Source organism: Centruroides vittatus, unplaced genomic scaffold (assembly GCF_030686945.1).
Source record: "Centruroides vittatus isolate TY-2023 unplaced genomic scaffold, ASM3068694v2 contig_1168, whole genome shotgun sequence".
NCBI lineage: Eukaryota > Metazoa > Arthropoda > Arachnida > Scorpiones > Buthidae > Centruroides > Centruroides vittatus.
This window is the reverse complement of record NW_027120749.1, coordinates 798,981-811,771: the sequence shown is the minus strand read 5'-3', so window position 1 is coordinate 811,771 and position 12,791 is coordinate 798,981. Positions and strand designations below refer to the sequence as shown.

The window sequence follows — 12,791 nt, the reverse complement described above, 5'->3', positions numbered from 1 at the left end:
CTCATTTTGCAGAAATCAGCATATTATTTATCTTACTTGCTGTTGATTATATTAATATTTGTTATATAATTATAGGTTCTTATTGAACATATTCAAAATCTTGATCGAGCATATGAATTTGCTGAACGTTGCAATGAACCTGCAGTCTGGAGTTTATTAGCCCAAGCTCAATTGGTTCAAGGAATGGTGAAAGAAGCAATTGATTCATACATTAAAGCTGGTGATCCTTCTTCATACATAGATGTTGTTCAGACAGCACATAGAACTGGTTAGTACTATGACTTTTATACATTTGTGTGTGTGTGTGTGTGTTTATCTGGAAAACACTTAAAATTAGAAGATCTTGGTAATACATTTCATTTAGCAAAATTCACAATGATTGATTTGCTTATACATATCTTAACTTCAATTATGCAACTTTTTATAAATTAGAGTATTGGCATAAATATTGTCATATGTTTGAATGTGGTATGAAATTGAAGTTTATACTAAATTATAGGGAAAACAAAACAATACCAATAACTTACATATTGTAAGTTATCTAAATAATTATTGGTATTAATTGAATAACATTATACTATATAAATGTTTTAAACAACTTTTCACATTTTTCTACATTGATTACAGAATGTTCTACTGATTGACTGAAGATAAATTTGAGATCAATATCACTTCATAAAATATTAAATGTTTTTAATGTATACAACATCTTTTTTAACTCTGAATTACAATGTAAATTTAATGATACTTGACCTTGCTTATCTAGCTGCTGCTATTAAAAATTTATAACCTTTATCAATACTCTTACAGACATCTTAAATTTTATTAAATTTAATAATTGTATAATACTTAGTTTGTTTTAATAAAAGTAAAAACGAAAGTAAAATTCAAAATCTCATGAATTATGAAAGTGGAATGAAGTTTCATCCCCATATTGTTCTGCAAGAGATGGCAACATTAATAAAAATAATTTCAATATTTACTAAATACTTAATTATTTTTCAACATACTCTCTTAACCTTGATACATTTCTGCCATTATGTCAATTGATAAACTGACATAATGGCAGTTGTCATAGAAAAACTCTGGCATTTGCTGTTGAATTTATTGGCATACAGCTGATTTTACCTCATTGTCACATTGAAATGTTTGCTCTTCAAGTTTCCTTTAAGCTATGGAAAGAGTTTGAAGCCACTTGGAGTAAGATCAGGAATATGGGTATGAGGATCAAATAAAACCAGTCTGATCAATGACAGTGTCAAGCAGCAGACTTCCTGCAGGTGTGCAGCCTGATATTTTGCTGAATCAATGTTTGTTGGTCTTTCCTCCTCTTCTCTTGATGTAACTTTTGACTTCATTTAGCATTTGAATGTAACACTGAATTGATTGTGGTTCTTTTATCCAAAAAACTGTCAACATAACAGATTGCATATTTCAATGTAGTCAACATGACCTTCCAAAACTGTTTGTGAATTTGGAAAAATGATACAAAAATTTCAATATTACTTTCTACATATAGCTAAGGGATTTGGAGGTCATGGACATTGTCCTCCAGATTACACAGCAAATTACTTTTTATGGTTGTCTTCTAAATCAGTTGGTCTGGAAGCAAAGATCAACTCCTATTTGATCTTTGCTTTGATTTAGGTAGTGTAATTGGCAATGTATCTGGAGTTGTAATGGTAAGGAGTTGTGGGTTCAAGTCCTGCTCTGCATCCATCTTTCAGAATATTCTAAAATTATAATTATTAAATTTAATAAGATTAAATTAATTGCCTAACTTTAATCCAAATTGCATAATACCTGTATATTTAAGTAACAAGTTTATAGCCCATTGATTGATTTTTGGTTTTATCAATTAGTTATAATTTAGGAAATTTGTTATTTAAAAAGCAAATGTCAACTTTGTTGAGATTTTATCAATGTTTTTAGTTTAAGGTTGGAAGAAAAAATTTTGCCATCTAATTTGCTTCGTGTTTAGATTTAATAATGTAAAATCTTGAACTTGCAGAAAGCTGGGAGGACTTGGTTCGATATTTACAAATGGCACGAAAGAAAGCTAGAGAATCATATGTTGAATCTGAACTTATTTATGCTTATGCAAAAACTAATAGACTGGCTGACTTGGAAGAATTTATTTCTGGACCTAATCATGCAGACATTCAAAAGGTATTTTTGTTTAAACTAAAATGATTCTATAATTAAGATAATTATTATTATTTAACTTCAGATTGGTGATCGCTGTTTTGAAGATGGATTATATGAGGCTGCAAAATTACTTTATAATAATGTATCCAATTTTGCTAGATTGGCAATTACTTTGGTTCATTTGAAAGAGTTTCAGGGAGCTGTGGATAGTGCAAGAAAAGCAAATTCTACCCGAACGTGGAAAGAAGTAAGAGATCTGTACATTATTCAAAACTTAAATTATATTTATATTTAACTCTATAAGATATTTAAATTGCTTTTGCTAATTGTGAAATTTGAAAGTGAACACTGTTTATAAAAGAGAGCCTTAAATTTTAATGTATTGAAACACTAATTTTTAAATTTTTTTTGTGGCAAAGTATATGAATTTAAATAAAAATATCTTGGGAGTTATTTGAACATTCATGAAATTAATGAATAAAAGAAAAATGAAACCTTATGTAAATTTAGAACTAATGATCTAGTAAAATATATAGCTTCAAATTTAAAGAATTGCTTTTATATCAAAACTTTACGTACCAAAGAAGTAAATATTTTACAATTCTCTTGAATTGTGTTTAAGCTATCCTGTCAATATTTTATTCTTAAAATTCATTGTTTTTAAATTATGAATTATTTGCAAATATTATAGGTTTGTTTTGCCTGTGTTGATAATGAAGAATTCAGATTAGCCCAGATGTGTGGTCTTCATATTGTTGTTCATGCTGATGAATTAGAAGATTTGATTAATTATTATCAAGATAAAGGCTACTTTGAAGAATTAATTAGCCTTCTTGAAGCTGCATTGGGTCTTGAAAGAGCACATATGGGAATGTTTACAGAATTAGCTATCTTGTATTCCAAATTCAAACCATCTAAAATGAAAGAACACTTAGAACTTTTCTGGTCAAGAGTGAATATCCCAAAGGTAAGAATCTCAAAAATTTAAAAATACTGTTTCCTATCAGATTGTTTTACAACTTATGTAATGTATTTAAAAATTTTCCAGTTTTTTTTTATTTTTACATAGTATTTTCTAGATTGAAAGTTTACTTTTAAAAGTAATTTCTTGAATCTTTTTATAATTCAGTCTAATTACTTTCAATCAACTTTCATTAAAATGATAAACCAAATGATTTACAGGTACTACGTGCAGCAGAACAAGCTCATTTATGGGCTGAATTGGTATTTTTATATGACAAATATGAGGAATTTGATAATGCTGTAGTAACAATGATCAATCATCCAACCGAAGCATGGCGAGAAGGACACTTTAAAGAAATGATAACAAAAGTTGCAAATATTGAATTATATTATAAGGCAATACAATTTTATTTAGATTATAAACCTATGCTACTGAATGACTTACTTCTGGTGCTGGCACCTCGCATGGATCACACAAGATCAGTTAATTTCTTCACTAAGGTAAATTTTTAATCATTTGAACATGTAAGATTTTTAAAACTCACTTTTTTTCTTTTTAAGCATTATTTGTAGTTTGTATTTTAACATTAATTTTAATGAATTTTATAAAAATGTTAATTTATAGAATGCTATGAAATGTAAAAAACTATAATTATAGGATTTTTGAAATTCTTAACAGTATACAATAGGTTGTTTTTATGAAGGGTTAAGTTACTGGAGAATTGGTACCCATGAGACATGCTTAAGAAATTTCAAGTATACAAAAATTGACCTCTCTTCCTAATTTTACAGATGCATGCATGTAGGCACATGTATGTAGGCACATGTATGTACTATACACTGCATAATTTGTGTAACCTTTTTTTTATTACGGAAACAGGCAAACCCACATATTGATTGATTCATTGTAATAATTCTTCTTTTGCAATTTAGAATTCTTATTAGCATTTTTCATTGAGTGGAAGTCTTATTTTAAGTGTCTTCAAGCAATAAGATAAAACTGTTCACTTTCTATTCTGATAACTTCCATCTTTTCTAATGTTCAATTTAACTCTTGTGTATCCAGCAGATACATGGTTTTTTATTGAATTTCTCAAAAATAAATAAAAGTTGAACTGCAGGCTTCATAGTATTCTTCAACTGATATGTTCTGAAGTGATTCAGAACATATCAGTTGAGTGGCTTTCAAGTTTGATCCTTTTTAGAGAAACTTTACAAAAGATCATACTATCATCTGCAATAAATTCTCTTGCAGCATGAGAGCACTGTACTCTTGTGATTGTTGTGTGATTCAGTAAAAAACAATGTAGAATATTTAACATTTACCACAATACTACACATTCAAACTTCTGGTTTCAATGACAGGACCAATTCCAATTCATTTCAAATAAGTCATTACAGCTTTTTTGACAAAGATTTTCTCGCTTTGGTGTTATCACCCTGCTGTCTTGCAATCTGAGCATGATGACAAGTTTAATACATTTAATTTTGCAACAATTAAAATTTGTTTATTATGTAGCAATACCGTTTAGTAATTGTAACCCAAACATTTATTTGGTAATTTTACTGATGCTTTTTTAAAAATAAAATTATAGATCTCATTACTGGCAGTTGTGGGACAATACTAGTTAATTCTAAAAGAAAACATTCTGGAGTGCAAGAAAACAATTTTAGTCATTTGTCCCACAACTGACAGAGAAGGGAGTGTTTGAAAACTAAGTAATAAAACAATTAGCAATTTGTTGTTGTTCACAGTGGGGGACATCAGTCTATTTTTGCTGGAGGAAATAAACAAAGCTTTACTACCCTGGAGTTGAAAAATAATACAATCATGTGAAATTTAATAAATCTGATATCAATAAGTACATGTTGAAATTAGTTATAGTGAGTTGATATTTGATAAGTTTTTGCATTTACAGATCAAATCACAAAATAAAAGTTAAAAAATCTCATTTTTTTTAAACCCATAAGTATTTAATACTGTTTGATTTCTACATTTTCTCTACTATCTAAGATATAATCATAGTCAAGCACACAATGCAATTTTCATATTTTTATTGATATAAGTTGCTTCATGTATGTGGATACAACACTCCAAGTGACATCATAAAACTTGATGTGCTTGAATGAGAGTTAATGATCTTATTTTTCAGTTGTACTTTAGACAATTTCACTTCATAAGAACAAATCATTAAAGTTGTTGAAAGCATGAATATATACAAAGTATGGGACATAATGTTTAATTGTGGTACATAATGTGCACAGTAAAAAAAAAATTGGTATTTGACATGTTTCTGCTTTTCAGCTCATTCTGAGGAAAGTACTAGTTTCTGTGGTTCTTTTATCTTGATCTCAAAGTAGTGAATGTATCACAAACATTTCTAAATTTATTGTCAAGTGAATCACCACTGCATTGGGAAAGCCTACTATGTAGACAATAAGCATAATGAAACATTGTGGCAGATATTTTGATCTTGCTCAATAACACTAGAGATGTCTCCTGCTAGATGGGACAGTATAGAATGGTTCAGAATTTCAGATAGAATGAGATTACATTTAAAGTTGTTTAGTAATTAATTCATACTAATCATTGTAAACCAAAGACCTATTTATTTGCAATATTGTTTCTAAATACTCTGTACTTTACGTTCAAAATTATCCTTTATCTTAACAAGTGAGTTAATATTAGAAAAATATTAATTGTAAATATATCAAAACTATATAAACATTTGTATATAATTAAATTTTTATTTTAAAGGTTGATCACTTACCTTTAGTAAAACCATATTTGAGGTCTGTGCAGAGTCTCAATAATAAAGCAATTAATGAAGCATTAAATGGACTTCTTATTGAAGAAGAAGATTTTCAAGGATTGCGAACTTCCATTGATGCCTTTGATAATTTTGATAATATAGCCCTAGCACAGAGTTTAGAAAAGCATGAATTAATTGAATTTCGTCGTATTGCAGCTTATTTATATAAAGGAAATAATAGATGGAAACAATCTGTGGAATTATGTAAAAAGGATAGATTATTCAAGGTAAAGTAATTCAAGGTAAAATTTTAATTCTTTAAACATCAGTATCAATTCATTAATAAATTTACTTTACAGGATGCAATGGAATATGCAGCTGAATCTAAATTAGCTGAAATTGCTGAAGAGTTGTTAGCATGGTTTTTAGATGAAAAAAATTATGAATGTTTTGCTGCTTGTCTCTTCCAATGTTATGATTTATTACATCCTGATGTTATTTTAGAATTATCGTGGCGTCACAATATAACCGATTTTGCAATGCCTTATCTTATTCAAGTTATGAGAGAGTATTTAAACAAAGTAAGTAGATGTTCATATAAATTAAATACTACCATTTTAAATACAAATAACTAAACATGTTTACAATATAAAGTGAATAATATATGCATTACAATAACAGTTTGAGAATTAAATTGAGATCTAATTTTTAAACATCAATTAAAACTAGTGACTGCATTGAAGCATAGAATATACTTCATTGTCAGGCATTAACTTGCATTTGAAAGTTGATAGTTAAGCTTAATAGTTTATATCATTGTATCACTTTGACACGTCAGAATAATCAATATATTAATTTAAAACAATTTCAAATATTGAAAGTGTATTCAAGTTTTATTTAATTTACTAAAACAAATTTTTGATATACACTAAAGTTATTGGAAATTTCAATGTTTTCCTTATTAAACATTGAGATAAAAGTAATTCAAAATGGGATTTATCAGAGAAGCTTCTATTCATATGTATGAACATAGGAAGATGGTAGTAACATTAAAATCATACAACAAATTAAATTATGATTATTGTAATATTTGTAACGAGTTAGACAAATTGTATATCACAATAGTTTTTAGATGCATACATTTGACTCTTTTTGACTAGTTCTATAATAAATGCAATCATTTGATACACAAATTTTGATACATGCAAAATCCTTAATCAGTATTATCATAACATTACGAATGAAGTTATGTAAAGATGTAAATCAAAAAGAATGGCTTTCTGATAGAAAATAGGAAGTGCTCAGCTGGTCATAACTTCAATATGTATTAAAATAATGAATTTCTTTTTTAAATTAATATCAAAGCATGTTACTTTCTTAAAAGTTACAAATGTGAAGCAAACAAATGAAACATGATGTGATACTTGAACTGATTTTTGGAAGAACTAGATAATTTTAAAACCAACTACACAATGATTTTTAATTTGTGCTGTTCAAAATTATAAGTAACCAATTTCAAAACAACAGAATATTTCTATTTTATTTTATATAAAACTCGTATATATTAGGGTAGAAAGTAATGTCGTTTTTTTTACATTAAAATCAAACAAATCAATTTTTAACTTGTTTTTATTTTTAATCAATGATGTAATCACCCTCATTATCAACCACCTTTTGCCATCTAGTGTGCAAATTTTCAATGCCGATTGATAAAAATTAATTGGTTTTTGAGCAAAATATCTGGAGATGGCATTTTGGATATCATCCAAATTTTCAAATTTTTTTTTGTCACAGAAAGTGTTGTAGCGAATAACTGGAAATCCAATGGTGCATTGTCGGCAAGTATGGTGGGTGAGGCAATACCTCTCGCCCCAAATCATTTTTCCAGGGTTCGTCTTGCACAGTGTGGTCTTGCATTATTGTGTTGCAGAATAATGCGTTTTCTGTTGACAATTGCTGGACACTTTTCAATTGAAGATTGATTTACTCGATCCGGTTGTTCAGTAAAGGTCTACATTCAGTTTTTCCAGGTTTCAGCACTTCAAAATGAAAGATTCCACGAATACTCCACCAAACACACAAAAGTGCCTTTTTTGGGATGTAAACCTAGCTTAGCAGTACTTCGTGGCAATTCATTCAGAGCGAGCCACTGTCTTTTGCATTTTGGATTATCATAGAGGATCCATTTTTCATCTCCAATGGTCAAGCGATCAAAAAATGTTCTGTATTGTGCCGTTGAAGCAATAAGTTGCATGTGGTGGATTGTTGGTTAGCTTTTTTTTTTTTTTGACAGATTATGCGGGACCCAAACACCTGCCCTGCATACTTGATCAATCTGCTGCAAATGTTCTTGGATGGTCGAGCAAGGTTTAAGAGTTCACAGAAAAATATATTTTTTAGACCATACATACATAGATGGGTCTTATTCTACTGTCTGTCCCTTCACACGCTGTACGAGGCAAATAACAATTCCACAATGATATAATTTGTCCTGGCAATTTTTATTTTTTATCAAGGTTTGAGTGTTTGACAGTTCCTTGATTGTCTGATACAGATTTGCTTCCACTTCTGCCTTTTAACACGTCATTGTCTAAAGTTGTTGGTCTTCCTGATCGATACGAGTCGGAAAGATCAAAATTACCGGATCTGAACTTAGAAAACCACCTTTGGCATTTACAAACGTCTAATGCACTTGGATGAACATCACAAATGTTTTTGGTAGCAACTGTTGCATTACTACCCTTGTGAAACTCAAAAAGCATACAATGCTGGACATGTACCTCTTCTGGTATTTGGCTGGCCATTTCACCCAAAATTGTAAAAAAAAAATTAAGGCTTAATTATTTACAAGTAAACAAGTCACTTTAATCTTAAATGTCTCTTGCACGGCTTTGAAGGACACAATGAGCTGATAAATGATAAAACAAGTATTGACATGTGCAGAAACGACATTGCTTTTCTGTTTACCTAATATTAATACACTGATGTCAGTTTTAATATTGTGTGTGTCATCTTTTGGCCTTAATTACTGACTTTATTTGAGGCATTAATTCAATTAGTTTCTCAGACTGATCAGGAGTAATGTTCCAAACAGATTTCACCATTTCCATCAACACACTTTTAATTAATGGTCAGAGTTTGTGCCCTTTGAAAATATGTAGAACATTAAAAAACAATTGGGTTGAGTTAGGAATTGCCTGGTCAAGTCAGAACACTTAACATTTTGCTGCTGAAACCATTCTTTCACAGTTTTTGAAGTATGAGCTGGGGCTAAGTCTTGTTGAAATATGAATTCATCAGAAAAAATAGCACTTGATTGCTTACTGTTTTCTCAATTAGTGCAAGGTTGCTGTCGAGAACAAATCACACAGGAACACTTATTTGATGGAAAAAGTAGGTTTATTTTCTATAATATAGATAGGATATGCATTTTGGGCTTAATACCTCCTCTTCAGTCCTATTTTATTATAAAACCAAAAACAATCTTCTGGTAAGAAAATATTCTAGAATTTCTTTGTACATGTCAGAATTGACAGTTGTTTAAAAACAGATTGCCAGTGCTTGCTTGCAGTGAAGCATTCCCACACCATTCCATTAAACATCCACAAAGTGTAATGTTTTAAGTAGCTGGATCATTGAATTTTTTTTCCTTCACCAAACATGAGTTCCCTTGTCACCAAATGTAATACAAAATTTTGATTGTATCTGAAAACAATACTTTTCTAGTCATCTACAGTCCAGTGTAATTTATTTAAATGTGGCTTCACTTTATTGGAATTTTACAAGATTGGGATACCACTTTCAGTAAAACTTCATGCTGTAAATCAAAATAACTTTGATTCCATAATCATCCCATATTTTAGTTCTCACACTTTTCAATATATTCCTAATGGCCACTTCCATAACACTATCTTGAGCTGACTGGTTTGTCTGTAGTTTCATTTTTACTTATCAAATTTCATAGTACATTATTACTTTTTATAAAGTTCCTTGACTAATCTGAAATATTCTTGCTATTTCATTTTGAGTTTCCTGACTTTAAGCAACAAATAATTGGAATGAAAATTTCATTAAACAAGTTGTTTTGTAGACCTTTCTATAACAGTAAAGAATATGCAAATTTAAAGTTATTTATCTATAGATACTAACATGAAATGCTATTTTAATGTTACTTCTGTTACTATCATTTTACTTTCAAACAGCAGGTAAGAAAAATTTAATTATAAAACTATGTAATAATGAGCTGATTTTTGGAAAAAATAAAGCTGAAACATGATAGAATGTGATACTTAAATGTGAAACAATGTAATAATTAACATAAATCCTTTTTTCAATTTATTATACAAACATCCCATTATTTTGAAATGTAGTTGTACAGTACATACATTTACCAAATTACAGGTATGTTAAGACTGCATTATAATGGATATCTTCTGATGGAGAGAAAGGAAGGAAAAACTTGACAAAATGTAAAAATCTCAATTATTAATGCAAAGGTGCAGATACTGTTGCAAAAGATAAATGAAGAACGTGTTTCTTGTGTTCAGTAGCATCTGAACACAGGAAAATATATGCTACTGAATACTAAATTTTCTAGAAATGTCTTAAGCATTTATACTGAAGATTTAGTATTAAAAATATATAGATTTAAAAATTAATTATAAATTTCTCTAGTTTTAGAAATTTAATAAAATTAAATTTTTAAAAGTTTAGTCTGTTGTTTTATTTCTAGGTGGATAAATTAGAAGAACTTGAGAACCAGCGGTTAGAAGAATCTGCACAGAATGAACAAAAGCCCCTTGTTTATGGTAAAGAATAGTTTAGTTTTTTTTAATTTATTGTGTTTTTCAATTTATATCTATTTGTTTTTCTTTCTTTAGCACCTGAACCTCAGTTAATGTTGACAGCAGGACCAGGTATGATGGGTCCAGGTTATCAGCCGTACGGACAACCCATGCCTGGCTATCAAGGTTATGGCATGTAGGCATCAGTTTTCTCCCCTTTTAGAATATAGAATAGTAAAGACTGCCTGCGGGTACAGGATGTCGCTGGGTAAAGAATGGGGAGGAACAGTGGCAAATTTTTGAAGAAGTTACTCTAATTATGACTGGAAGCATTATGTTTTGGAATAGTTGTATATGAAGAAAATTCACTGTGTTTAATGAAATTATAATGTTGGCTGGATCTGAAACATCAAATTTTCTTGTTAATTTGTTCATTACAAATTTGAATCATAAACTATTTGTTTGTTGTTTATTCCATAAAGAAAATTAACCCATTTTTTTGTTCTAACAAGAATTTCCAGAAAAATATTCTTTTGTGGTCTACTCAGGAGGAGAGTATTTTTCATCCATTTGAAGAGTTGAGACAATGGCATTTCTGCATCATGTCCCACAGTTGTAACTATGAATTAAGAGTTGTAAAAAGTTAGATAATCAAGACATACTTCACCTGTTTCAATAGATGTAATGTTTATCTGTGACCATTTATTTGTTCTACTAAATAAATGAAGGGATATAACAGGCTGTCATATATTAAGCCGTTGTGATTAGTTGAGGGATCATTGATCATTATTGTTTAGATTGACCTAAGCTCTAGTATTGCATAAATATTATATTATTAAACACTTTTGTTATTAGTTAATCCTCTGCTCCACAGCTCATTAGTTTAAAGTTTTAATGGGAATGCTGTACAGGAGTTTAGACAGTTTTCTATGTAGTTTGAAATTTCTCTAGCATGTTTTTGACATCATAATTGTAAAATAAGTCTCCACTATGTATTATTCAACATATGTTGTCACTATATATTCATTCCACTTTGATTTTTAATTAAAGATTCCAGTTTATACCAATTGTTTAAATTGTAGCCCAATTAAGGAAGTTCTTCTTCCGCCCCAATTCTCATTGAAAAGTTCGAGACGACGACCACACAACAGAGGAATCGGTTCCGATCGAAGACTACGTTTTCGATAAAAGCACCCGGTTTTGTCGTGTAAGTGCAGACTCGTAATAGCCATCACTTGCCAATTTCTCTTCAGAGTTCTGTGTTCTATGCTATTTGTTGTTTCATGTCCTTCTGCCATGTAGTGTCTGGCCTTGTGGTAAATGTTGGGCCATTCATTCTTCAGGTGTAACATTTACCAATTGATCAAATAAAAGAGATGATTAACATTGTACTAAAATAATAATAATGCATTAATACAATTATTTATAATTCTTTTCAAAGACCTTCTTAATTTATAGTTATATTAAAACTTTGAAATTACTTGTATATGTTGAATTAAATGTGAATTTTTTTCCCATTTGAAAATTAAATCAAAATGAAATCTTAATTGGAAAGTTTCACTGCAGATAGTTTTTTGTATACTATAAAATGTCTGAAATTAATGTAGGCCTACACAAAAATTACTCACTTGTACATATGAAAAAACTTATTTTTACAATATCAGATGAAATAAACCAAAAAATAATTATTTTCTTAAAATCCAAGCTCTAATGCACAGAATCAGTCCACTTTATTTGTATTCTCTTACATAGTGTTTTGAACAAAATCATTGAAATTAATTTTAAAAATAACTAGCAGAATCGTCTTGGAAATACAAATTTTAGTAAACAAAAATAAAATTGGGAGGCGCACATTTTGAAATTGCCTAGACAATTCAAAATTTATTCCATGAAGATTGTGTTGCTTATTTTGCTTGATTTTAAATTGTTGACTTCATGAATTGGTATGCTTTGCAGAATTCTTCACTGACTTGATTTTTAATTTGTTTTGAAAACTTTATATAAATTTAAAAAACTTATTTATAAGCAAAATATTCCAATTTTTTTTACATATGAACAACTATTTTCATTCATAATACTGACTTGATTACATATTATATTGACTCTCATTTAAATTAAAATATGAGAACAGCTTTATATTTGG

The 12,791-nt window shown here is 29.3% G+C and overlaps 1 protein-coding gene across 1 annotated transcript in view; it reads left to right on the top strand.

Annotated features, from left to right (window-relative positions):
* The window catches only part of Chc (clathrin heavy chain), a 78,307-nt gene extending 66,253 nt beyond the window's left edge, over positions 1-12,054 (top strand). The window contains exons 22-30 of the mRNA XM_067277926.1: positions 76-268; positions 2,012-2,169; positions 2,231-2,395; positions 2,840-3,115; positions 3,331-3,612; positions 5,870-6,151; positions 6,224-6,445; positions 10,597-10,672; positions 10,745-12,054. Of these exons, the coding sequence (XP_067134027.1) occupies positions 76-268; positions 2,012-2,169; positions 2,231-2,395; positions 2,840-3,115; positions 3,331-3,612; positions 5,870-6,151; positions 6,224-6,445; positions 10,597-10,672; positions 10,745-10,848 (1,758 nt within the window). The 3' untranslated portion in view covers positions 10,849-12,054. The remainder of the gene's footprint in view (positions 1-75; positions 269-2,011; positions 2,170-2,230; positions 2,396-2,839; positions 3,116-3,330; positions 3,613-5,869; positions 6,152-6,223; positions 6,446-10,596; positions 10,673-10,744) is intronic.
* Positions 12,055-12,791: the final 737 nt, after the last annotated feature.